At 54.1% G+C, this 25,841-nt stretch overlaps 1 protein-coding gene across 3 annotated transcripts; it reads right to left on the bottom strand.

Annotated features, from left to right (window-relative positions):
- Window positions 1–1,329: 1,329 nt before the first annotated feature.
- On the bottom strand, window positions 1,330–25,365 carry ZNF341 (zinc finger protein 341). Of its 3 annotated transcripts, none has more exons than XM_074157396.1 (15): window positions 25,335–25,365; window positions 20,651–20,761; window positions 18,765–18,952; window positions 17,523–17,675; window positions 16,645–16,884; window positions 14,587–14,788; window positions 12,725–12,809; window positions 11,509–11,699; window positions 10,332–10,525; window positions 8,838–9,046; window positions 7,308–7,404; window positions 5,686–5,818; window positions 4,380–4,491; window positions 3,498–3,568; window positions 1,330–2,449 (listed from the first exon to the last, which is right to left on the bottom strand). In XM_074157396.1, exons 1-15 carry the CDS (start codon window positions 25,363–25,365, stop codon window positions 1,935–1,937), a joined length of 2,532 nt encoding a protein of 843 aa, XP_074013497.1. In that variant the 3' UTR covers window positions 1,330–1,934. The 3 variants fall into 3 exon arrangements, with proteins under 3 accessions (XP_074013497.1, XP_074013498.1, XP_074013499.1); XM_074157397.1 differs by having other exon boundaries at window positions 14,593–14,788; XM_074157398.1 differs by having other exon boundaries at window positions 14,608–14,788.
- Window positions 25,366–25,841: the final 476 nt, after the last annotated feature.

Genomic DNA, 25,841 nt, shown 5'->3' with positions numbered 1-25,841 from the left:
CACTCACAGCAGGATGCTCTGTGGAATTTGGAGATCTGGCCTCTCTGCGCCCTCCTGCCTTTGACCACCCTCTTGGTAGAAATTTCTTTATCGTGAGTGAGAAGTTGCCATGTTCCAACATTGCCTCTCATCCCACCCCTGTGCACCTCTGAAGAGCCTGGCTCCACGTTCTCCACCCCATCCCGTTAGGCAGCAGCAGGACCTCTCCTTCACCTCTTCTCGAGCCTTAACAATCCCCCTTCTCCCAGCCTCCCCCTCCTAAACGCTCTGCTCCAGTTCCCAAAACCCACCAGCAGCAGGAGGTACAGAAACATCACCAAAAAAGTGAAACGAGCAAGAAGAGAGTTAGAAAAGTGAGTGAGGAAAGTGAACCATCCTGACACGGACTGTGTGACAGTCTTCCAGGGGTGACAGTGTAAGATTGGGTGTTGTCAAAGCCCTGTCCAACCTGGTCTTGAGAGGAAGGAAGAGCACCTTGAGGCCAAGCGATGGGCTGGAACTCGGAGGGGTTGCAGGCAGGCATCAGGATCAGGCCAGTCAGACCTGTAACGCTGGGCTGACAGCTCCAGCAGTCAGAAACAACTGCCGTTTCCCAGATGGCAAGGCAGGGGACTCCACAGCCAGAGTTTCGGCACCCAGGACTGACTGAACCCATGCTCTGCTCTGCACCACCCCCAGAGAAACAGCCTGGAAAGGCAGCATTTTGCATCTTCAGAGAACTTAGCAGCTCATCACACAATTTTACCAGGGAAAGCTCAGCTCGGGTGGCCTACATGGAGCAGGAAGAAAGCATGGGAGAGCAGAGCAACCTCCTTTACCAACATTGCACAACTGTCATTTTGTCCCTGGATTTGGTGCTCCCATGCTGCCTTCAGGACTCCTACTTGGGACACCAGAGAGGAGAAGCCCAGGGGACAACAGAAATTGTCCCAGTCACACCAGACTTTCTTGCTACCCAACCACACCAACTCCCTCCTGCCGGTGAGCCACAGAAAACATAACAACTGCCCCACAGAACTGAGCTCAGGGAATGGGCAGGCTGGGAAGCAGCTGACAGGGGAGTGCACAGAAGTACCCTGCAGCACCCAGTCCAGAGCTGGTGCCAGAAAACCAGCCCACGGAGCATCACAGGTCTCCTGTGTGACCCTGGGCATGTCACTTCACCGAGGCCTTAATCTCCCTCACTGGACACAGAAGCTGTCACCTTTAACTGTCACAAGGATTGATGTCTAAGGCACTTGGAGATCGTTGGATATGGAGAAAAAACATGGAAAGAACATATACTGTGGAAGGAATACCAACCAGAGAGAAGATCCAACACACACACATGCTCCCACACAGCACAGGAGGTCCGTGGTGTTTATAACACGTGTAGTACAGACAAGGTGATCTTTCTACTGATAGAGACAGAGAGGAGAAAGATACCAGAGATAAGTCTAATGGGGTATTTCTGAACAGTGTTCCCAAAGGATCTCAGGATGAACTTGCTTCCACTAGGAAGGATCAATTGTTTGCTCTCGGAAAGGCCACCCAAATACTGGGCAATACAGCTTTTAGGCCAGAAAAACCACAGATGGGACAGGCTGTGATTTGCAAAGCCACCTGATTTCAGCAGCTCTGTTTGTTGCAAGTTTGCATGCTCCTTTTTCTTACCCTGATTCAGGGATCTTAGTCCTTCTTGCCCAAGGCTGACCAGTGATGCAGAGGGACAAGAAATAACGGAGCCATTCTCTTCAGTGCCTTGTAGCCATTGGTGGCTTCCAAGCAATCAGTCCTCTGCCCAAGGACGGGAAGAAGTGGAGATGAAAGCCATTCTCTTCCATATCCATCCACCTTCCCACAAGAGCTTTGGTCTTTTTTACTGGGATAAATTTCAGCACCGAGTCTGACAGCCCCAGCAGCAGCCCTCAGCCACACGGTGGCTCTATGCCTTATCACTCCGTGGTTTGGATGTAAACAGGGACAGCCAACATGGTGCAGGGACCGTCCGAGGCACCCTGCAATTCTGCCAGCGCCAAATTGGACGCGATGCTGTTGGGCTGTCCGGGAACGACAAGGTCCGAGTCAGCACCTCCTGACCCACCAACCACGATGGATAGGACCGCATCCGACTCCTGGAACGGTTCTTTGTTAGGGCCACCTTCGGGTGGGCTTTCCCCAGCGGCACCGTCCTTCAGCTCTGCCAGAGCCAGCTGGTTGGGGAGGGAAAGGCCCGCTTTGCGACCCCGCGCCACCCGCTTCTTCTGAGGCTTCCTGAGCTGCAGGTCTTTGTCCTTGGGAGAGCCCAACCGGCATTTGTGGTCCTTCATGTACTTGTGGCGCGTGAAGCCTTTGCTGCAGGTGGGACAGCGGTATTTGTAGTTGCCGGTGTGCGAGCGCTGATGCTCTATCATGTGGGCTCGTCGGCTGAAGGACTTGTTACAGTACTGGCACTTGTGGATCTTCATCCCTGCAGAGCATTGGAGGAGAGAGAGCTCAGTTAGAGACCCTGCACCCTAACGAAGATCTTCAGGAAGATCTGCACCACACCAAGGGAGCGAATGATCCCTTCATCTCCTCTTCCAAGGAGATGTTCCCTGATAAAAGGGAGGAGACATCGTGGCAGGCAAATCATAGAATCATCTGGGCCGGAAGGGAACTTCAAAGGTCATCTAGTCTGACCCCCCCGCAGTCAGCAGGGACACCCCCAACTAGACCAGGCTGCCCAGGGCCTCATCGAGCCTTACCCTGAATGTCTCCAGGGAAGGGGCCTCAACCACCTCCCTTGGCAACCTATTCCAGTGCTCCACCACCCTCATGGTAAAGAACTTATTCCTAATGTCTAATCTAAATCTGCTTTTTTCCAGTTTAAAGCCATTACCCCTTGTTTTTGATCTGCAGTCAGAAAAGGGTGAGTGGCTACACCTCGAACGTCTGTGTTTACAAAGGGCTAAACCGATAGTTCTTGCCTCAAATAAAAGCATTAAAATATCACCAGAAAAAAATGTCAGGTAATTGTGATGAAAACGCAAAACAATCTTAAACTCTGATTTTTTTCAAGCATATTTGGTAAGTGAAAAATTGTCACTCTTCTTTTCCTCCCAAGTATGGGAATTTACAGTCTGACACAAACCATCCATTGTGCTGTCAGCACCATCTGATCGTGCTCTGCAGGGCTTTGGACATGACAGGCACCAGAAAAGCCTTTCACTCTTACCCCAAGAGACAAAAGTCAGAACGTTCCCTGGGGCATAAGAATAAATTATTTGTCTTTATTAGGAGTGGGAGCATCATTTTTGAACACAGAGAGAAGGGAATCAAATCCCAAGAGATCTCCTTTTGAGTGCAAGAGGGTAGCGAGGTGGGGTGGGCAGAGCACTCCGCAGAAGCACTTTCAGAGTTTGCTCCCTCTTGTTTCCCAGTCTCACTCCTTCTGTAACACGCTCCTGCAGCACCACCAGCAAATCCCAGCCTCTTCACTCCCAACCCCTAGCAGCGAAGGGCAGAGTCGCACTCACCCGAATGGGACAGTATGTGAGCCTTCAGCTTGTCAGGCCTGTTGAACTCTTTATTGCAGCCCGTGTGGTTTCTGTAACAACAACAAACGCTCGTGAGAGGCATGAATCAACTGAGGATCGATGTATAAACAGATCCTGGACCATAAATTGATCCACAACCCTTCGCAGCACCCAGATGGGTTCCTCGGTGCAGTCTCAGCCGGAGCTCGACTGTTTCGGCCCTTCTGGAGAGGGGCAAGAAATAAAGAGGTTGCTACAGGGACACAGGGCTTCTGCTGGACTACACGTGGTCTGTCTCTCGCTATGAATGCTCCTAAAAGCAACAGCATCAAGATCCCACCTGGGGACAGAAATACTTCAGAAAGAGCTACAAGGTGGCTGGAGCAGGGAGAAGCCAGTCGGCTTTGGCTACTTCAGAAGGCCCGTGGCTGTGCCATGGCTTTGGGAATGCACCTGATAAACCCGCATTTCTCTGGCTCGTACATTAGCTCCTGTGTTGCCAAGCACTTTTCGAGACGTGGCAGTCAGGGAGAGGCCATCATTTGGGCAACCCTGTGCTTTGTGGTCAAATAATACTCCTCTTCCCCAGTGCTCCCCAGGTGCAATCCCTCAAGCCTCCCACGAAGGCAGGCATTATTTTACGGGGCTTGATGAATTGAGGTAAAATGATGTGTCCCCACGGGACAAAGAACTGGGACTTCTGGGCTCCCAGTTCAACAGCACACAGCATTGTAGGCGGGTATCTACCTGCATCCCAGGCAGCAGTGGATTGGTAGATACCACACACGTACCCTAGGGGACCTGCAGGAGACATTCCTTCCATCCCAAACCCCATCCCAACCCCATGAAGACATGCCCCCACGATGGAGACGTGCTACGTACGAGAAGGGACATTTATATTTCTTAAAAGGCTCGTGGATTAGCATGTGTCGCTTGAGTTTGTCTTTCCGATTGAAAGCTGCATCGCACACTGAGCACTTAAAGGGCTTTTCACCTGGATAAAAAAAGACATCAAGAGTCAGGGTCAGCCCAGTCACACAGGGCTGTTCCAGTCACATACAGGATTCACTTTGGCAGCAGGGCCACTTTCGGCTTTTCTAGAAACTTCTGAAGCTTCCCTACCCTTCCTGATGGGTAAACCATAGAGTCATAGAATTGCCTGGGTTGGAAGGGACATTTCAGATCATCTAGTCCAACCACCAACCTAACTCCGACACAAACCACCACTAACCCATGTCCCTCAGCACCACGACTGCCTGGCTTTTAAGTACCTCCAGGGACGGTGACTCCACCACTTCCCTGGGCAGCCTGTTCCAATGCTTCATAACCTTTTTCACTGTAAAAATTTTTTCTAATATCCATCCTAAACCTCCCCTGGCACAACTTGAGGCTGTTTCTACTTGTCCTACCACTTGTTCCTTGAAAGAGACCAACCCCCCCCCCCCCAGCTACACCCTCCTTTCAGGGAGTTGTAGAGAGCGAGACGGTCTCCCCTCAGCCTCCTTTTCTCCAGGTTGAACACCCCCAGCTCCCTCAGCCGCTCCTCACAAGACTTGTGCTCCAGACCCCTTACCAGCTCCGTTGCCCTTCTCTGGACATGTTCCAGTACCTCAAGGTCTTTCCTGTCATGAGGGGCCCAAAACTGGACCCAGCCCTTGAGGTGGGGCCTCACCAGTGTCCAGTGCAGGGGGATGGTCACTGCCCCGGTCCTGCTGGCCACACTGTTTCTGATACAGGCCAGGATGCTGTTGGCCTTCTTGGTCACCTGGGCACTCTGCTGGCTCATATTCAGCCACTGTCGACCAACACCCCCAGGTCCTTTTCCACAGGGCAGCTCCAGCCACTCTGCCCGCAGCCTTGACCGTCCATGGGGTTGGTGTGACCCAAGTGCAAGTAAATGGGTGGATACAATCCACACTGCGCTGCTCCTAGTCTCCAGGGCCAGCTTCCCTACCTTCTGCAACCACGGGCAGTGGGGAAGCCACTTCTGTGTTCCACTTCTAACTGGTGCTGTACTGGGCACGAGGCTGAACCAAAACCATACACTTCCCCAAATCCACATTACTACAAATGACTCACAGTCCCCTCTGTTATTCTGGTTATCAGAAAAACAGCCAGGGTGCTACAGAGCGTGGTGGGGACTGTGACACGGAGCCAGCGAGTGCCGTGGTGCTGGGAGAGCCCATACCCGAGTGGATGTGGGCGTGCAGCTTGAGGTAGTGCTCCCGGCGAAAGAACTTCTTGCAGATCTGGCACTTGAACTTGCTGCCCCCACCGTGCGTGGGGATGTGGCGGCGCAGGTACCTCTCGCAGGGGAACACCTAGTGACACGCAAAAACAAGGCTAAGAGCCAGCAGCACACAAGGGACGTCACCGAGCCAGCACGGGACGTGTGGCCTGGACAGAAAGCACGAGAAGCTCACGGTGACTGCTGTCTTGGAAAGGATGCACCGAGGAAACCTTTAGTATGTGTAAGGAAAATACAGATAGAGCTTTAAAAAAACCCAAACAAACAAAAAAAACCCCCACAAATCGTTTTATCCTTAAGAAACACATAAGCTGAAATCTTGCTGCCAAATTTTGTAACACCCTATTGCTGAGGACCAGCACCCCAGAAGGACGCCCAGTAGTTACTACCTTCCAACAGCGTTAACTTCAGTTTGTGCTTCCTGATCATCTATTACCGAAGGGGCCCGTTCAAGCTCTTTATAAAGCCAGTATGAATGGCTCCTTTGGCTAATGGGGATACTGGAAATATCCAAGCTAAGTGAATTCCTAACGAGGATGCTGCCAGCACACAGCTGCTGGGAGCACTGGACATCCAGGAGTTCTGGTAACCAGGACTGTGCTCTCGCATCTCCAGAAAACAGCAATATTAGTAAGAATACAAACAAAAGTTAAAAATACTGCCGCAGATAACGGGCTTCCAGCCCCCTATGCTGCATGCTGAAAGTCCCAGCCAGGCTTAGAAAGGCATCTGTCACCTGGTGGGGGAAGGGGGGAGAAGACAGGTAGAGAAGGATGGGTTACTAACCATGGCAGGAGAACGTTTCCCCTTCCTGAGCTACCTCAGTACAAAGTGGTGACTCCTTTGAGATTGTCCCTGCCCCCACTGAGGGATTTTCATTTCCTTTGCTATAAACAGAGGAGCAAGGGTCAAAATTTTAGTCCGGATTTCAAAAAATAACTTATTAGAATTCAAATCCCACAAAATTCTGTTCCTCAAACCCCCTCAGGGTTTGTGCTGAAGAGAGTATTTCCAGCCAAAACCTACCCAGGCATCGTTCCAGTGCCAGTCACAACTCTGACTGGTGTTTCTCTTTGCCAAGGACACAGAGCACTCATGCAAAAGAGGGGAACGAGGGGAAACCCAGAGGCTTCTGTTGCGACAAGAGATGAGGATGGCAATGGAGGTGAAGGAGTTCCCTCAGAACCTTGGGTTTTTCCTGCCCAACGTTCCAGCCATAGGCATGGTGGGACAAAGGGACTGCCACCACTCTAAGACTTCCCAATACTAGCCTTGCTCCTCCTGATATGCTTGTTTTTAAGAAATAAGGACAGAAGCCCAGAGCGTAAGGGAGCTCTCCTGACAAATTCTGTTCAACAAACAGGGAGGAGGAACACACTCTGCATGAGGTCAGAGAGCTGGAGGCCAGCAGTGAGGTCACCTCTACCTCTCTGAAAAGCACCTCGTGAGCTGCCAGTCCATACTGAGGTAGGAAGGGAGAGGAAAGGGAGCCAAGGGTTCCTGTCCCCCTCAGAGCCACAGCTACGTGTCCAGGATGGCTCGGGCAGCGGTCACCAACCCACCTTCTGGCAGTGAGGACAGGGGAAGTTGTGCGTTGCCGTCTGCAGATGGTGCTCCAGGGCTTCTGGGGTGGAGTACTTATTTACACACTTCACACATCTGAATAAGGAGAGAAAAGGACAGAGCCTGTGAACGAGACCACGGCCAGCAAACCCCACAGGGCAGCAGGGCTGCCCAGTCCATCACCAGCCACCTTCCAGGTGGATTTCTGACAGGGTCAGTTTGGTACAGATGATAACGCCACTACCCAGGTGTTCTGAAACCTTAGAAACCCACATGGCCAGATCACACTCACACTGAGCATCCTTCACGAGCGGGAGATGCTGGAAAACCAGGTGGAAAAGCCTTTAAGTTCCTAGTGTTTTTCCACACAGACACCCATGGGAGCACCCAGGGACCTGAGCACATATTCCACATTGCTTCCTCGTGGAGACAAGCCCTAAGTAACGACTTCACCTTACTTAAAACACCTCCTTCCACCTTCATGGCACAAAGAGCAGCTCCCAGTGAGGGAGCCGAGAGTGGGGTGACAGCACAGGAGCAGCGTTACCCATGGCTGGGGTAGCCACAAGACGACATGCTCCCGTGTGGGGTCTCTGGCATCTAACAAAGCTTTGGCTCATGCCACCACCTCTCCCACACCTCCTGGGCCCTCTCCATCTGACTCTCCTGCTCTCACACAGCCTGGCAGTATTTTTGTCAGAGCCCTCTGCCAAAGCTGACTGATAATGGGCAACAGAGACATGCACCATCGACAATAAATACAGAGACACATCACGCATCTCCTGGGAAACCCCTTTTCCAGACTAAAACCTCCTCAAACATAAGCAGGGCTCTCATCTCAAGGATTCCCACCAGCAAGCTGTAGGACGACACTCCACAGTGCAAGGATAACTAGAAATTATGGTCTATGCAAGAAGTAGCAGCTTATTTATTCCATGAAGCTCCCAGGTGACTTCAGCATCCTCTGTGGGCTTCCTACTCTTCCTGAATGTTTCTACAGGCATTTCGAAAGCTCCAGAGAGCTCTTTGTGGAATCCCTCACTCTTTCCCTCTACACCAATAGAAAGGTTTTCCAGGTAATAAAGCCCTTCGCAGCAAAGGGATAGAAGAAATTCGTCACTTCACCCAGGCACAGCTTCTACAACCCACACTCCCTTTGCTGCAGGTGTTTAAGAATCACAGAAAACAGGCTGGGAAGGGGCTTCCGTGGGTCTCTTCCCCAGCCCAGTGCACGTTCAGCTGTGCCCATCTCATTCTGGAGTGGTGATAAGAGGATTTGAAGTGATGGGATCTTCCCACATAACTGATCCCAGCCTTTCACTGCCTTTCTGGAAGGTTCTTTGCATTCAAAGTGCTTTGCCCCAGCAGCCCGGTGGAAGGGCCCCCATTTACCACCTGGGTGCCCAAAAGCACCGTGGCTGCTGAAGATGCGTCCCCCTCTCCCCTCTAATGTCCCCACCACTCTCAGCCAAACACGCTCTGCACCCACTCACTCCTACAAGCCTTGTGAGCATCGATTGCTACTGTACTTGTACACGGCCACATCCTTCTTGGGGCTGTGCTGGGGCAGCAGGCTGTGGGAGTACTGGTGGACGCCCAGCTCGTACAGGGAAGGGAAGTCCTTGCTGCAGAGGTGGCAGCGATAACTCAGCTCCTCCTGGTGGCTCTTGATGTGCTCGAGGAAAGACTCCAGCTTCTGGAAGGTCTGAGCACAGGTCTTTACCACACACTTGTACACCTGGGTGAAGAAGGGAGAGTGACTGGGGTGGCACATCATGGAAACAAACAGGGAAAATCCTCTGCCAACAGACAGCGTGGCCTTTCTTTTTGGAAATAGTTGCCACTGGGTCATTTCCAGAAAGGGACCACTGCCCCTTGACACACTGTGCTGGAGAACAGCTGATGTTATAGAATCATAGAATGGTTTGGGTTGGAAGGGACCTCAAAGACCATCCAGTTCCAACCCCCCTTCCCTGGGCAGGGACACCTCCCACCAGACCAAGTCCCTCAAAGCCCCGTCCAAACTGGCCTTGAACCCCTCCAGGGATGGGGCAGCCACAGCTTCTCTGGGCAACCTGGGCCAGGGTCTCACCACCCTCACAGCAAAGAATTTCCTCCAGAGATCTCATCTCAATCTCCCCTCTTTCAGTTTAAAACTGTTCCCCTTTGTCCTATGACTCCCCTCCCTGATCAAGAGTCCCTCCCCAGCTTTCCTGGAGCCCCTTTAGGGACTGGAAGGGGCTCTAAGGTCTCCCCAGAGCCCTCTCTTCTCCAGGCTGAACCCCCCCAGCTCTCTCAGCCCGTCCTCATAGGAGAGGGGCTCCAGCCACCACAGTGTCTCCGTGGCCTCCTTTGGACCCGTTCCAACAGGTCCATGTCCTTATGAACACAGCAGCTCTGCAGTTCCCAGAGCATCCCATCATGCCCAGGGCCACGGGGCCAATAGCACTTAGCCAGGGCACAGCAGTGAAATCCTGCCCTGCGCTGCAGCATGACACAATGTGGTGATCAAACATCCCCTTCCTCCGCTGTCTTCCTCAGAGGAAGGGTCCTTAACAGTGAAGAGCAGCTCAGCATCAAAATGTAGCTGACAGCTCCAGGCGAAGACAATGGCAGAACCTGCTGGGATTTGAACATTCTGCAAATGCAGACTTGTCAGGGAAAAGTGTGAGAAAGGGGTGCTGGTGTCAGCCCCCGAAACCACTCGAGTGGATGAGACCACAACATCCCGACTGTCCCACGACCTGAGAGCTGCCACCTACAGTGAAAAACTGAAAAACTTTGGCCTTCACTTCTTTGTTTCTTCTCCAGCCACCCAAACCTGCTCAGCTGATTTCTCACTCAGCAGGGGGAGCTTTTCAAAGCCCCCCAGACCACCCAGCTGCAACCCAGCCTCACAGAGAGACAAGCTGCATGTGAAGCGCTGGCAACTTTACAGATCAAGACACCCAGGACAGACCCTGGGACCTATATGAAGCCCGTCCCTCCCTCACCACCGACCCAGGGCACCTTCTGTCCCCTACCTGCTCATTCTTGTGCTGCGTCATGTGCGATTTGAGCTGGAAATAAGTGTTGAATTTGCTGGGGCAGAACTGGCACTGGTAAGAGCTATCAATCAAGACAACCTGCTTGGCTTCCAGTTTGCCTGTCTCGCTCTCGTCCAAGGGGCTCATCTCTTGGGGCGGTTCTGCAGGATTCCTCGAGGGCTGAGTCAAACCTGGAGACAGGGAGAGGGAAAGTCACAGTCTGCCATGAGAGAGTTCTCAAAGCTGCTACGCAAGTGACACGCTGCCGAGACACACCAGGCCTGGCTCTCGGACCAGGCTCTTCCTTTCAAAGACAGATTCTTTAGATCAGATGAATCTCAGTCTCTAACAGGGTAGTTTTAAGTTTGTCTACAGATTATCAAGGGCTCTGACTACTCCATCTTCCTCTCCTTGACCCATTCTCTTTTTCCAGGGACCTAATTGTGCCCCGTAGAGCAGTCAGCATGGCAGGGAACCCTGCTGTCAGCAGTTCCCACCAGGGAACCAGAGCCAGATTTATTCCCATCTGTGGCAGGAGACGGGAGGTAAGATCCAGCCAGTAGCACACAGTCCATGACGTCTACATGGAGCAGCTCCAGTGGGGTCTTGTCCTAGCCATGACATTGTCACAGCGTTCCCTCCCCTCCCACCGGGACCGAAGCCACCAGCTGAAAGAGTATCCAGACACAGTGCCAGCACGGAGCTCTTCTCTGCATCAAGTATTTTCAGCTGGCCATCGGGGCCAGAGCGAGCCCAGGCACGACTTGCACGTTGCAAACAAGACAGAGCACTGGGCTATGTGAAACCACCAGCTCATCCAGCCACAAGCCCAGAGCTGCCAAGTGTGGCTCATGCGCTGCCAAAGCTTCACCTGCCAGAGAGGGAGAAGGGGGAAGACACCTCGCTCTGTCCCCGGGCACATGCTGACACAGCGTTTGGAGCCACTGTCTACTGAATCCACCATGGCTGGAGGTACCCAAGGATGGGCCCGCTGGCAGGAATCTAGCAAATGTGACTCACTTCTCTTGTGTGTGCTGCTAAACCCCACGGGAGGAACGCAAACAACACACACAGCTCCTGTCCCCCCCTCCCTCCCCGTGTGGAGGTGCAGGGACGCGCAGACTCCTCACACCACTGCTCTGCCCCCAGCACGTGCCATCCTTAGGCAGCAAACCTGTGTTCTCCTCCTCCTCCGCCTGGTTGGGGTTCAAGGCCATGACCTGCACCGTGATGGAGTTGCGGGAGATGGTGCACCCCAGCCCTGGAGGCCACACTTTGTGGGTTTGCATGTGCTTCTTCACATTGGACTTCTGGGCAAAGGCTCGGCCACAGACGATGCACTGGAAGGGCTTCTCGCCTGTGTGGCTGAAGGCAGAAGGCACCGTATCAGCAGCTGGCAGAGAGAGGAGGCAGCCCCCAGGCATGGGCCCTGGTGGGGTGGCTGCTGCAGGACTGCACTAGGCACCCTGCTTGGCAGATCAGCACCTGGACCAGCCAAAGAAGGACTTTGAGACCTGATTAACTAGAGAAAATGGATTGTGAGAGGTCTGGGGAAACAGGGCTGGTGCACAGACAAAGCACTCGGGGTCTGGGGATAACAAGGGATCAAAGGAAGAAGTGGGAGAGGAAAAGAGCTCTGCAGCAACATCAGGGCATTCATTGTCGGGGTTTCTACATAGACCTCGGGAACACCATCACTTTCCAAGGTGTACAACCCTTCTCTTCCCTGTCACCCCTCCCTCCCCTGCACACACAGCTCTTCTAGCTTGCAGCCCCATGATCCCCCTGAATTTGCTCTCCCCTGTTCACAGCAGAAAGGTCTTTCTACCCTGCCCTTCTGCTTCAGGAGAAAGGGCAGACTCTTAACATATGGAGGATGGGAAAGGGAGCAAAACCACCACTTGTTCCTTCTCATCTGTCCTGAATCCGGCAGATTCCACTGGGGGAATCTGAAGATTTCAACTGCTTCCTGCCAAAGAAGAGCTCTCTGTACAGACACTGAGCTTGGCTTACAGTTTGCTACCACCAGCAAACACAAAGGCTGCAGGTTCCTAAGGAGGGAGAGAAGAGGAAAGGGCAGAGGCAAGCAGTAGAGATGCTGCTGCTCCAGTGACAAGGTGACAAAAGGTTTGGCTTTCAAGGTCTCATCAGCAAGGAAAACAAGTCTCCAGTCCCAGCCCATAATCAGAAAGAAGATTACATCTATGATGCAACCTTCACCCCAGCCATGGGGGAGAAAAAGTCCCGGAGGAAGGGGGATGAAGGATCACCTCCCAGATTCTGGGACAGGACAAACACAACGTCTACTGGACTGCGCAGATGCCCTCAGCGGGGCTGTGGCCACCTCCCTGCCAGCCACATTGCCATGTTGGGACTAGCGGCACCATTACCTTCTGATGTGCTGCTGTAGGTCGAAGTTCTTGGTGAAGGCCTTGTCGCAGTAAGTGCATTTCAGCTTGGGGGACTTGGGTTTGCCTGAAAGAGTAAGAGCGCACACAGGAATGAGATCACGTGGCACAGCCCTGTGTCCCCCCCCTGAGCCACAGGGCCCTCACCCCAAGACATGTCTGCTCAGGACCAAGAATAAAGGGCTTATGAAAGGGTAAGATCTGCCTGGCCAGACTGGGGAGAGGTTACGGGCACAAATTTATTTAAGATAGCCTGAGCTAACTCTAGAAGTACTGAGGAGTAGTGGAGGCAGCAAGACATCCCCTCCAGGCATTAACCTCTCCAGAGACCCTTCCAGCTGGGCTATAAAGCACCTACAGAATCACAGAATGATATGGGGTTTGAAGGCACCTCTGGAGATCACCCAGTCCAACCCCCTGCCAGAGCAGGTCCACCCAGAGCAGGCTGCACAGGAACGTGTCCAGGCGGGGTTTGAATGTCTCCAGAGATGGAGACTCCACCACCTCTCTGGGCAGCCTCTTCCAGGGCTCTGACACCCTCACAGGAAAGAAATTCCTCCTCATGTTTAGATCGAACTTCTTATGTTCAAGTCTATGCCCGTTCCCTCTTGTCCTGTCACTGGGCACCACTGAAAAAAAACCAGCCCCATCCTCCTGACACCCACCCTTTCTGTATTGATAGGCATTGATCAGATCCCCCCTCAGTCTTCTCTTCTCCAGACTAAAAAGACCCAAGCTCCTCAGCCCTTCCATGTAGGAGAGATGCTCCAGGCCACTCATCTTTGTGGTCCTCTGCTGTACCCTCTCCAGCAGTTCCCTGTCCTTCTTGGAACTGGGGAGCCCAGAACTGGACACAGTGCTCCAGATGCAGCCTCACCAAGGCAGAGTAGAGGGGGAGGGTGACCTCCCTTGACCTGCTGGCCACACTACTTTAAAGGCATGTTGGGCACTGGGGAAATACACAGGATTAGTGAGAGGAAGGGCCCCAGTTCTGTCTGTCTCCTATGAACTCACCAAGGTCAGCCATCAGCCAGAGCACACGCATATTTCTCCCATCCAGAAGATCAGTCAGTCACATCTTCTATCTATTACGATGGGGCACAAACCAGTGGAAAACAGCAGAACCATGGGCTGCTCCAGGGAATTTTGGACTGAGAGCTGCAGCCTGCACGATCACTCACACCTCTGCAAATACCATTAAACCCTAGCATCTGTGTGGCTCTAATTCCAGAGCCCACGCCTTTCTGGGGAGGAAGGCCACATGGCTCTCCTCCACCTCACTCCTGGGACCTCCCTTATCACTCTTCTGGTGTGCTTGAATTACACCAGCGATGGGCAGGCTCGCCAGTGGGGGATCTGATGCTCCTCCAGCCTGTCATGGGGCACGTCCCTGTCCTGTGTCACCTGGGGACAGGCATGATTTCTTCATAGGCATTGAAAGACACAGCAGGGACAGGGCAGCTGCGCCCTCAAGAAGAGAGTCTTCGGCGCCAGGCCACATCAGGGCAGTCTTCCTTGGGTGAAAATGGACCAAGCTCTAACATCTTACTTTGTAGGATCTCCCTATTTCAGGTGTGATCCAAAAAGCACGTAGCTGCAGTAGATTTAGCTCGCCCACGCAACAGCACAGTGACAGTCCTTTCACATGCACTCAGAGGTGACAGACAAGAAGCACATCCACACTTCAACCTGCTCTTGGCAGCTTCGTGCAGGGCCTCGTGTTCCTCCTCGGGAGCTGCCTGCACAGCCAGAGCCACCCCACAGGGCTGGAGAGCCCATGGCTTGACCACTATGGGATAAGAACGCTGGCCCACAGGCTAGTGCAGGGCCCATGCTCTAAGGACACTTACCTTCCTGCAGCCCGCTCTCGTTTTTGCAGCGCCGATTTTTGGCAGTGGAGGTGGAATCAAAACCAACCACACCACCTCCTCCCACACTGGTCAAAGGGGTGGGAGTGCTGGTGCTCTTGGACTTGAAGCCCTGCTTGCCAGGGCTGTACACAGGAGGAGAAGGGTACACAGGACTTTCCACGCATTGGCTCGGTACCTGCAAGAGGGCAATTTATCAGAGGAAATAGGTTCACTGCGGTCATGCTGTGCCCTAACCTCCATCTCCAGGAACGCCCGCTGTACCAGGCTACTAATCTGGCTGAGTTTTCTGCCTCTGGCCAAACTAGATCAAATTTTTGGTTCTCCAGTCTGACAACGTGTCTCTAACTAAAACTAACACCCTGCACAGTGTGAAAGTCCCTCACTGAACATCACAAAGTATCCAGGAGTTATTGCAGCAGGAACAGGACAGCAAAGAAACACTATGAAAGAGCCATCTAATCCCTCATCCATGTCTTATACCTAGAAGAGTTTCTCACCCCTCTGCACAGGCTACCAGAATGATCACCGCTGACCTTGTGGGTTCACACCACCCCTGAAGGCAGGGATCTCCAGACCTTTCCTGCCCCAACAGGATTGCAGAAGGGAAGGAAAGCACAAGAAAATTCCAGGTGGCAAACACAGCTGTTTTAAGTATTAGAATATTCGAAAAGAATATTCTAATATTAGAATATTCTGGTGAATGAGAAGCTCAACATGAGCCGGCAACGTGCGCTGGCAGCCCAGAAAGCCAACCATATCCTGGGCTGCATCAAAAGAAGTGTGGCAGCAGGGTGAGGGGGGGGGATTCTGCCCCTCTACTCTGCTCTCATGAGACCCCACCTGGAGCACCGTGTCCGGCTCTGGAGTCCTCAGCACAGGAAGGACATGGACCTGTTGGAGCAGGGCCAGAGGAGGCCACAAAAATGCTGGGAGGGCTGGAACCCCTCTGCTGTGAGGACAGGCTGAGAGAGTTGGGGGGGTTCAGCCTGGAGAAGAGAAGGCTCCGGGGAGACCCTAGAGCCCCTTCCAGTCCCTAAAGGGACTCCAGGAAAGCTGGGGAGGGACTCTTGATCAGGGAGGGGAGCCATAGGACGAGGGGAGATTTAGATGAGATCTGGGGAAGAAATTCTTTGCTGTGAGGGTGGTGAGACCCTGGCCCAGGTTGCCCAGAGAAGCTGTGGCTGCCCCATCCCTGGAGGGGTTTAAGGCCAGGTTGGAGGGGGCTTTGAGAAACCTGGTCTGGTGGGCAGTGTCCCTGCCCATGGCAGGGGGTTGGAACTGGATGATCTTTAAGGTCCCTTCCAACTCTAACCATTCCATGATTCTATGAAAAGTACGCTTAGAGAAGACAGAGGCATCAGTCTGGGGTGACATGGTTTGAGGGCATTTCTGTTGCCCACCCTGATAAATTAACACAGAGCACTAAGTATCCAACATCCCCATCCATTTCTGACCACTGACACTTCCAGATGAGATGCCAGCTACAAAGATAAGACCAACAAACCTCTGTTACACCCAGTAGTTTCCATTGTCAATGGCAATGCTAACGTGGAGGCTGTGAACAGCTGACCCATGGGTACATCCACCCCTGCCTGTGCCTCTCTGGAGGAGAAGCTGCCATGTCAAGTTTGCTTATTGATACTCAGATTAAATTTTTCTCTCCACTTCAGCCTGCAGAGCACAGGCTGCTGCTCTGCACCCCTTTGGGACATAACCCCCTCCCCTCAGGCCCCTCTCACTCCCAACACCTGCAGGTACCCCTCAACCACAGCAGATATTCAGGTCTCCTAAACCTGTGCCAGCTACACCCTCCAATCCTCTTAACTGTTTTTCTTGTTCTCAGAATCCCTGTCATCTTTCCAACATCCTTCTGTTCAGTACCTTCTCCTATAGGAAATAATCATAATCAAATAACCTAACACATCTTCCCAGGCTCTTAATTCTGCATTTCTAATTTCAAATTTCGTGTTTCACTCCAAGCCTGGCTTGTTAGAGGAGGACAGAGCCCCCGCGGACAGCCCCTGGCCTTACCTCCATGGGGGGATAGGGCTGCATCCCCAGCGTCTGGATCTCCACTGTGCTGTTTGGTGCCATCGGAGCAGGAGCACTGTACACTTCCACCACCCCGCTGCCGCCGGCGCTGGGCTGCCCCGGAGCCCCCAGACTCCCAGGGGGAGGCGGGGGAGGCTGAGGAGGAGGTGGTGGAGGGGGAGGCGGAGGTGGGGGGGGCTGGGAGAGGTAGCCAGCCCCAGCGTGCATACTCAAGCTGCTCTAAAACCAGAACAGGGAGAGACAGACAGAGAAGAGGTTGAAAATGCAGCACTGCTCTAGCAGCTATGAGTTGGAGAGGCTGCTCCCTCAAACACGTTCCCAATCCCGATTCAACCTGTTCAATTGTCAGGTTGGACCAGACTGTGCTGGCTTGCAGAGGGTTGGCATGACCTGTCCGTAGACATCGTCTCCTCCAAAACCCCACTGCTTTTTTTACTTCATTTTTAAAGCTTTTAATCCTTCTGTTACAAAGAATATTTTCAGAGCATGGAGAACATATCCAGCTTGGCCGGCCCTGGGGACAGCCCAAAACAACCAGCCCAGGAGGAGAGGGATCCAGGGGACAAACTGACAAGGGCTCTGGAAGCCAACCATTATATGGGAGCTCAACAAAAAGCTGGAGAGACCACGTTACAAATATTTGGGCATCCAGCAACGAGGACACCAGGAGAGAGCAAGCCCTGGAGCTATCCCGTCATTTATCCATCCCTCCTTCCCGAGACTGGCTGTCACTTGGGGAAGGTGCCCAGGATTCAAAGGAGATCTCCAGAGTCTGATGGACCAACAGGACTCTCCTGCTGTGCAGGAGGCACAGCCCCATGCAGCGGGACCCCCCCAGGCCCACACATGCCCCTTACCTGCACCGGGGGCTGCACCGTGGGCATGGGCTGGTCCAAAGATGTAAAAGCAGACATGGCCGACATCAGCACCTCGTCACTCACTAAGATGTTGCCCTGCACCAGCGTCTGAATCAAAGGCGATGGGGGAACAGTGATGTACGTAGAAATTTGCTGAAAGGGAAAAAAGAAAAAAGGATGCATTGTTGACCAGCAACAGGACAAAAAATGATGACACTGCTTTTTACTGAACCTCAGAGTCTCTGCTTTCACATCCTCTGGTCAGCAGATGAGCCACAGTAATTATCTACAGCTTCCTGCTGAGTCCATGGTAGTTTCTAGCTGTAACATTAAGGCAGCTCCAGAAACCTTCTTCAGAAAAGGAGGTAAAAAATCCCACAGTGCCACGGAAAGTGGCCACTGCCTACAATTCAAATCAGGGGTTATTAAACGAGTTCCGCAGGACAAACTGGTCGCAGACAAGTTCGGGCCTTTCCTGGGTGCTTCCCCCAGCTAGGAAAGGTGAAGAACTCAGGGAGGCTGCTCTGGCTGCAGACTATGAACATCAGGCTCATCTCTTCAGACTGGAGTTGGATTCTAGGAGGGGAGGGACACTGTCCCATTTTCCGGGTGGAAACAACCAATGTTTGCAGCCCTGGGCAGCACCATCCACTGGCACTGTGTTAACTTGAAAAAAGCGGTTGGTTTGAAAGCACTTCAGAAACCACCATGAGTGCAGTCATGGTACGTCACACACAAGGGACTTGCTCCCAAGAAGTCTGTTGGGAAGGAGAGTTACTCCAGAGAGAATATTCCCTTAACGCTCATCACACCACATTACATGGGCTCATCTGCAGGAGACCGAGAGGAGGGATGCAGGGATGAAGCTGCCAGACACTGCCCTCCTTTTCGGCCCACATCGGACCACAGCCCGTGGAACAGCAAGAGCCATTCAACCCCAAGCACCGCACAGTGCGCACCCAGGCTGTGAGACCAGGGCTCTTCAGTAGAACCGTAAATATGATATGAAACCCCTCCTGTCCTGAAATAATAGCTCTCAGACACTCGTGCTGGAGGACACCTCACTGCAGGGGACCGGGCAGCTTTAACCATGAGGTCAAAACCCAACAGGACCACAACCGAGCCTCCTAGAAGAGAGGTCAGTCATGAGGCACCCCTGGATCTAAAAACATCATCTAGAGGTCCCCCCACTCCCAAAACCACAGTGACAGGGCAGTAGAGCCTGTGCCCGCAGCCCAGTACCTGCCGGCTGGCGCTTGGAGCCTGCTGCACTGACATGATGGAGGGGGTGTACACACTGTTGGTGGCCAGCGAGACCGTGGAGAGAGAAGGGGTGCTCCCCTGGCACTGTTCTCTCTTGTGGGTCATGAAGGCAGGCAGTGAGTTGAACTGCTTCTTACACTTCCCGCAGAGGAACACATCTTCATCATCTGCAAATAAAAGGACCAGATCACTGCTCCAGGCTTTCTTCTGCATCCCCCAGTGCTACTCCTAACAACCACAGCCACAGGGAAACAGCCACCTTTTGGATCTCAACACCTCAAGGACATCATCATCAGGAGAGGCTGCAAGAGCCAAACTGTCCCTCTTCCCCAATCCCATGCCCTCCTTAAAGCCAGCTGATGGGATTGAGCCCATCTCAGCCCTGCTCCCATATACAAAACCCCTTTCCCTGTGACAAACTGAATCCCGTTGTCACATCCGCATCCCAAAGACATGAACAATCAACCCAGCTTTGCTCCTGTAGCACCCTCTGCTTTTAGTCAGAACAGCCTCTTCCAAAGGACCTGCGTTATGCTGGCTGGGGCAGATTTTATTACTCAGGTTGCACAAAGGGAGAGAAGTAACTTGGATCAGGGCACAGACACAATGACAGCTTGTGTCCAAAAGCCACCCACCCACAAGACCGCTGGTTTCTGGCGCCTCCGCTTGGTGTTAGAAGCAGAAAGAAGACAACCCAGTTACCACGTCCTAAATTTGCAGCGTGAGCAAACCACACAAGTACACATCATTTTGCCCTCGATCCAGTTAGACTCAAAGGCTGCACCTCCTGTCTGACTCACAGCCTGAAGTAGAATGTTTTTGGGGACACAAAGACTATAACTTCTCCAGGGAATAACTCGGTGTCCACCCAGCGAGTCCCAGTCAAGCACTGTGAGTGTTCATGAATGACCAGTTCCCATATTCATCCCGTATACATCCCCAGAGGATGAGGAATGGCTCATTAAATTAAAAAGGTGAACTGTAACAAGCACTAGAGCCTGCTCCCTGCCTCCGTGCCTTTATTGGCAATGCACAGTTGAGTCTATTCTCATGACTATCTCCAAAAGCATCTCTGCTCGCTTGGGCACTTGTCTCACAGAATCCCAGAATCTCAGAATGCTATGGGGCTAGAAGGGACCTCTGGAGATCATCCAGTCCAACCCCCCCTTCCAGGCCAGGGCCACCCAGAGCAGGCTGCACAGGAACTTGTCCAGGCGGGGTTTGAATGTTCCAGAGACGGAGACTCCACCACCTCTCTGGGCAGCCTCTTCCAGGGCTCTGACACCCTCAAGGGAAAGAAGTTCCTCCTCATGTTTAGATCGAATTTCTTATGTTCAAGTCTGTGCCTGTTCCCTCTTGTCCTGTCACTGGGCACCACTGAAAAAAGACTGGCCCCATCCTCCTGACACCCACCCTTTCTGTATTGATAGGCATTGATCAGATCCCCCCTCAGTCTTCTCTTCTCCAGACTAAAAAGACGCAAGCCCCTCAGCCTTTCCTCATCAGAGAGATGCTCCAGGCCCCTCATCATCTTTGTAGTCCTCTGCTGTACCCTCTCCAGCAGTTCCCTGTCATTCTTGAACTGGGGAGCCCAGAAGTGGTCCCAGTGCTCCAGATGGGGCCTCACCAGGGCAGAGTAGAGGGGGAGCATGACCTCCTTCGACCTGCTGGCCACACTCTTCTTGATGCACTCCTCCTTCCTGCTCCTGCTGAGGGCTCACAACACCCACAGCAGTACCCTACACGTACAGCCCTACACGTACAGCTGCTCTGCCGGCTGTTCCAACAGTCACAAGTACACGCTGTAGGAAGAAATTCACAGTCCCTGCCACTCTTCCCTCTCTCCCGGTGCTACCAGGACTCACCCATCGGCTGGATGGCAGTGGAAGAGTTGACATTTTGAGCAGACGGATCCGTCACCCCTCCTTGACCATCCAGTAAGGACTGCACAGCCAGCACCGTCTGATTGTCCATTCCTGAAAGGAGACACAAGCTTGGGTAGGAAATCAAGCACAGCCTGAACAGACATGGGACTACAAACTACAGGTGGATTTAGATACAGCTTTAAGAAGGAAATATTAAGCGTGAGTTCCTGGCAGAGATGCTCTGGGGTGACCTGCTCAGCCACCAGCTGTCATCCCGGTACTGGGACATGTGGGAGAGCAGGACCATGGTCTCCCTCACTCCCAGAACTCTGCTCCTCCACGGACTCCTCTCAAGGAAGAGCTGCCAGTCACTCGCTCTCAGTTCTGTTTCCCTCAGGACTCCATGAGAGCACACACACCCAGCAGATCTGTTCTCAGAATCAGCTCACCTGCTATGGCACAAATATTTTTTGCTACAGCTAAAATGTTCTAAAATATTCCAGATAAATACAGGAGATGGGGACTGCTCCTCTAGGGAAACAACCTGGCCAGCAGCACACAACCGGCGGATCAAGCCCAACACACTCTTTCTTGTTAGAAACCAGATGTAAAGACACATAGAAGAATCAGATTATGGAAAAAAAATAACAAGAAGGGGTGATTTTTATGCACCACTCCTCCCCACCGTTCCTTTACGACAAGGAACCCTCGAATAAAACAAATGACATGCCAGGGTTGGATGTTTTACTTTGTGCATTAAGGGAGGAAAGAAAGTTGGGGGGTTCCTGGGTTGCTTTTCACTTTTTTTCAAGATCTGTGCAAAACAAAAGCATAAAAGTCTGAACTCAGAATTATGTGCCACAACAGAAAGAAAATCTATTGGTCTGATCATTTCCAAGCAGTGAGATCATAGAATCATAGAATGGTCTGGGTTGGAAGGGACCTTAAAGACCACCCAGTCCCACCCCCTGCCCTGGGCAGGGACACCTCCCACCAGACCAGATTGCTCAAAGCCCCGTCCAACCTGGCCTTGAACCCCTCCAGGGATGAGGACACTTCCTGAGGAGAGGTCGCTCAGCAAATGGCACCGGGAAGGACAGTGAAACGCTGTAACAGGAACAGCGCAGCAGAAACAACCACCTCATCTTCCCATTCCAAGCTCCTCTTGTCCTTTTAAAATTTCTCCTGGACAACCAGGACACTGCATTCCCAACAGGGAGAACCCATGTAACCTACAACACTTCAAAGATATTCTAAATATTCATTTCTCCTGCATCTCTAGCGTGAAGCAAACAACGCGATGACTCCATGAACCCAAGAAGAGGTTGCAAACGTGCCCCCAGGAGAGCTGGAGAGTGGAGGGCACAAGGAGCTACTGGAAAGCAGCAGATCACACCAATTCACACACTACCATGAAATTACCACCGTGCCTATGGGAAGCCTTTCACATAAATCACACGGAGGCACAGCAAAGCTGCAGGTCCTGTTCCACAAGCCTTCGATCGCATGGAGAGCTGCAACCAGCCCCGCAGGACGGCCCCGCCAGCAGAAACACTGCTCCTGGGTGGATCTGCTCCCACCAACCGAAGCCCCTGCTTTAAAATACACTTCCTCTTCTACAAACAACCTCCTGGTCAAGCGCAAAGGCAGCGCTGCAGGCTCTCGTTGGCTCATCTAAACCAGAGAGTGAAACAGAGCAGCTATTCTCCAGCAGAAGAAAGCCAGCAGGACACACACACACAAAGAAAGGAGATCAAAAATTCAGGTTTAGTATAGTATGGGGATAATTAAGAGCAGCTTGCATCAGGAATGCCACGCTCTGTGTGCCCAGCACTGGACAACTAGGTTTCCCACATCCAGATCTTCCAAGTAAAACAGCCAGATGATTGCCTTGATCCCAGCAGCAGGAAGAAGCTTGAGGAGAGGCCAGGACCCGGGGACAGGCGTCAACGATGAAGCAGCGATGTCGGTATGACATTCAGCCTTCTGCCAGAGAACAGCGGCCCGGGACAACAGAAACATGTGGCTCTTCATTCATTTGGTAAGCCCCTGCAGTTTCAGAAGGAAAATGTGTGACGCCACCCAGGGAAATGACCAAGTTCAAGGTTCAGTAAGCCATGGAGACAAGCAGTCAGAGTCACTTGGTTACACAGATGCCGTTCCTGACCATCCACAGGCTCCAGGAGAAAGCTTTGGATTGATCCTGCACAGATTACAGCCAGCAGGATGTCCTTCACAGTCATGAAACCTAAAAAAACCACCTCATCTCTTCTCTCCTGGTGGCAGGAGTTTTTCCCAGAACGTAACAAAAACAAGGCAATTTGGGGAAGCCAGGAAGAAAGTGCAAGACAACTGATTTGTGCTTTTTTTCCCCCCTTTCAAATTTCTCTCAGTTTAGAGAAAGAAACAAAACTGTCCCTTTCACCCAGGTGCTACTTTTCCCTGGTGCCCTGATTTTCACGCACTGAGTCTTTTTTCTGCCGACACAAGGTGCTTTAATGATGGGCAAAAATACACCTCTGCCCCACGGCACCCACTGAGGACACGGCTGTTCTCAGCACCACACACAAACCCCGAGTCCCCATCGACTTGTAATCAAATCAACAAGGCAAAACAAACAAACTTGGCTACCGAAAGCTGCCAATTATCGTGGGCTTAAAAAAACAAAAACAAACACCACGGGTTTTTTTTTCTTAATTTGCTAAAATGGTTTTGCTCTCCTGAATTCTGCGAGGAAACCCACACAATAGGAGCTGATTGCAAAGAGGAAACAGGGAACCTGATTATACACAGAGTGCTGTCAAATGCACCGAGTAACCTGACAAAATAGAGAGAAACATTTCTTCTTTGCTCTTCTTTCCGCCGCTGCAATCGCAGGTGCTGTTTGCGAAGCGACGAGCCTGATGCAAGTCCTTCCCCAGTCAGTGGTGTTCCCCCACAGAAAGGAAAATAGGTGTGTGATCCAACTGAGGAAAGAACTGCCTTGTGAAATTGTTTTTTCTCCAAAGGGGGTGACCCTGAGCTCAGTGTCAGACGTCCTAGAGTCTCCCTCACTGCCCTGGCTGTCCCAGAACACCCTGCTGGAGTCCCAAGGGACGTGCCACACAGAGCCCCCCCCACTAACAACATGCATACAGGGGCCAGCACCCACCCGGGGACCATTCCAGGTGGGGAGAGTGGCACATCGGTGGGGCCAGGGCTGGCAGCATGAACCCTGGGGTGTAGGGAGTATGGGGGGCACCCCAGCACACAAGGCATGAGGGTGTCCTGCTGAACGGTGGTGTCCCAGCGCGTTGGGCACAGGGACGGGGAGCGATGGGGCTGTCCTGGGGATCGGGGATCCCGTTTACTGAGCACAGAGATGATGGGAAGTCCCAATGTGCAGGGCACAATGGCAGGGAGACAATGGGATGCCCCAGGATGGGGGGCACAGGGGCAAGGAGGTGATGGGGTGCCACAGGGTAGGGAGCAAGGGTGCAGGGAGGCGATGAGGTGCCCCAGGGTGGGGGGCACAGGGCCAGGGAGGCGACGGGGTGCCCTGTGGGTGGGGGGCACAGGGGCAAGGAGGTGATGGGGTGCCACAGGGTGGGGAACAAGGGTGCAGGGAGCCGATGGGGTGCCCTGGGGTAGGTGTCACAGGGCCAGGGAGGCAACGGGGTGCCCTGTGGGTGGGGGACACAAGGGCAGGGAAGCGACGGGGTGCCCTGTGGGTGGGGGGCACAGGGGCAAGGAGGTGATAGGGTGCCACAGGGTGGGGGGCACAGGGGCAAGGAGGTAATGGGGTGCCCCAGGGTGGGGGGCACAAGGGTAGTGAGGCAACAGGGTGCCCCGGGGTGGGGAACAGGTGTGCAGGGAGCTGATGGGGTACCCCAGGGTGGGGGTGACAGGGGCAGGGAGGCGACGGGGTGCCCCGGGGTGGGGAACAAGGGTGCAGGGAGCCGATGGGGTGCCCTGGGGTGGGTGTCACAGGGCCAGGGAGGCAACGGGGTGTCCTGTGGGTGGGGGACACAAGGGCAGGGAAGCGATGGGGTGCCCTGTGGGTGGGGGGCACAGGGGCAAGGAGGTGATAGGGTGCCCCAGGGTGGGGGGCACAAGGGCACAGGGAACAAGGGTGCAGGGAGGCTATGGGGTGCCCCGGGGTGGGGAACAAGGGTGCAGGGAGGCGATGGGGTGCCCCGGGGTGGGTGTCACAGGGGCAGGGAGGCAACGGGGTGCCCCGGGGTGGTGGGCACTGGGCTAACAGGGGCTGCCCGGTGCACAGGGCACTGGGACGGGCGGTGCGGGGATGCCCGGTGGCACAGGGCAGGGGTGGCACGGGGCCGAGAGGTGACAGAGGTGCCTCAGGGAGGGCCAGGCGAGCCCCGGTCTGCCGGCGGGGGATGCCCGCTGCGGTCCCGCCCCGCCCCCGCCGGCCCCCGGGGACGCGCCGGTGCGCGCCGCCGCCGGTGGTGGGGGGAGGAGGGAGAGGAACGGAGGGAGTGCGGGACGCGGCCCCGCGCTGCCGGTAGCCGCCCCGCTCCGCACCGGGCCAGGCCTCGCGGGGCGGCCCCGCCGTGGCCCCTCGTCCCCCGCGGCGGCGGCAGCGCGGTGCGGCGACGCTGGGCGGGGAAGGGAACGAGGAGAGGCGCATCCCCGCTGTCGGCCCGACACGGCCCGCCCGGGCCCGGCGCGGCGGCCCCGTTACCTTCCAGCGCCTCGAAGATCGCCTGCGCCATCTTGGAGCCGGGGCGGCCGCGACCCGCCAGCCGGAGCGGGCACCGGGAGCGGCGCCGACGATCGCCGCCAGGGGGCGCCCTCCGACCGCGGCGGGGCCCGAGGAGGGCGGGAGGGACCGGGGGCGGGGGGAGCGGTCCCGGGGCCGGTTCGCTGCTCTAGGCCTAGCGGGTGTGTGTGTGTGTGTGTGTCTCACGTTTAACTCGGGCCGCGGCAGAGCGGCGCCGCCGCCGCCCCGGGGGTTCGTGAAGGGCGGGCCCCGCCGAGAAGGGCGAGAATGGCCCGGCGGCCGCACCTGCCCCGCTCAGGCTCTCGGTGCGGCGCCTGCGGGGGCCGGCGGAGCCCCCACCCCGCGCCAATGCCGCGGGAGGGCCCTGTCCTGCCTGCCGCCATGACCGGGCCGCCCCGCGGGGCCGGCAGCGGCGAGAGCGGCTCCGCCGCCGCCCTCAGCGGCAGAGGAGGGGCGGGACGCCCCGCT

The sequence above is a fragment of the Numenius arquata genome, chromosome 12 (genome assembly GCF_964106895.1).
Source record: "Numenius arquata chromosome 12, bNumArq3.hap1.1, whole genome shotgun sequence".
Taxonomy (NCBI): Eukaryota; Metazoa; Chordata; class Aves; order Charadriiformes; family Scolopacidae; genus Numenius; species Numenius arquata.
This window is presented reverse-complemented; position numbering and strand designations above follow the sequence as displayed.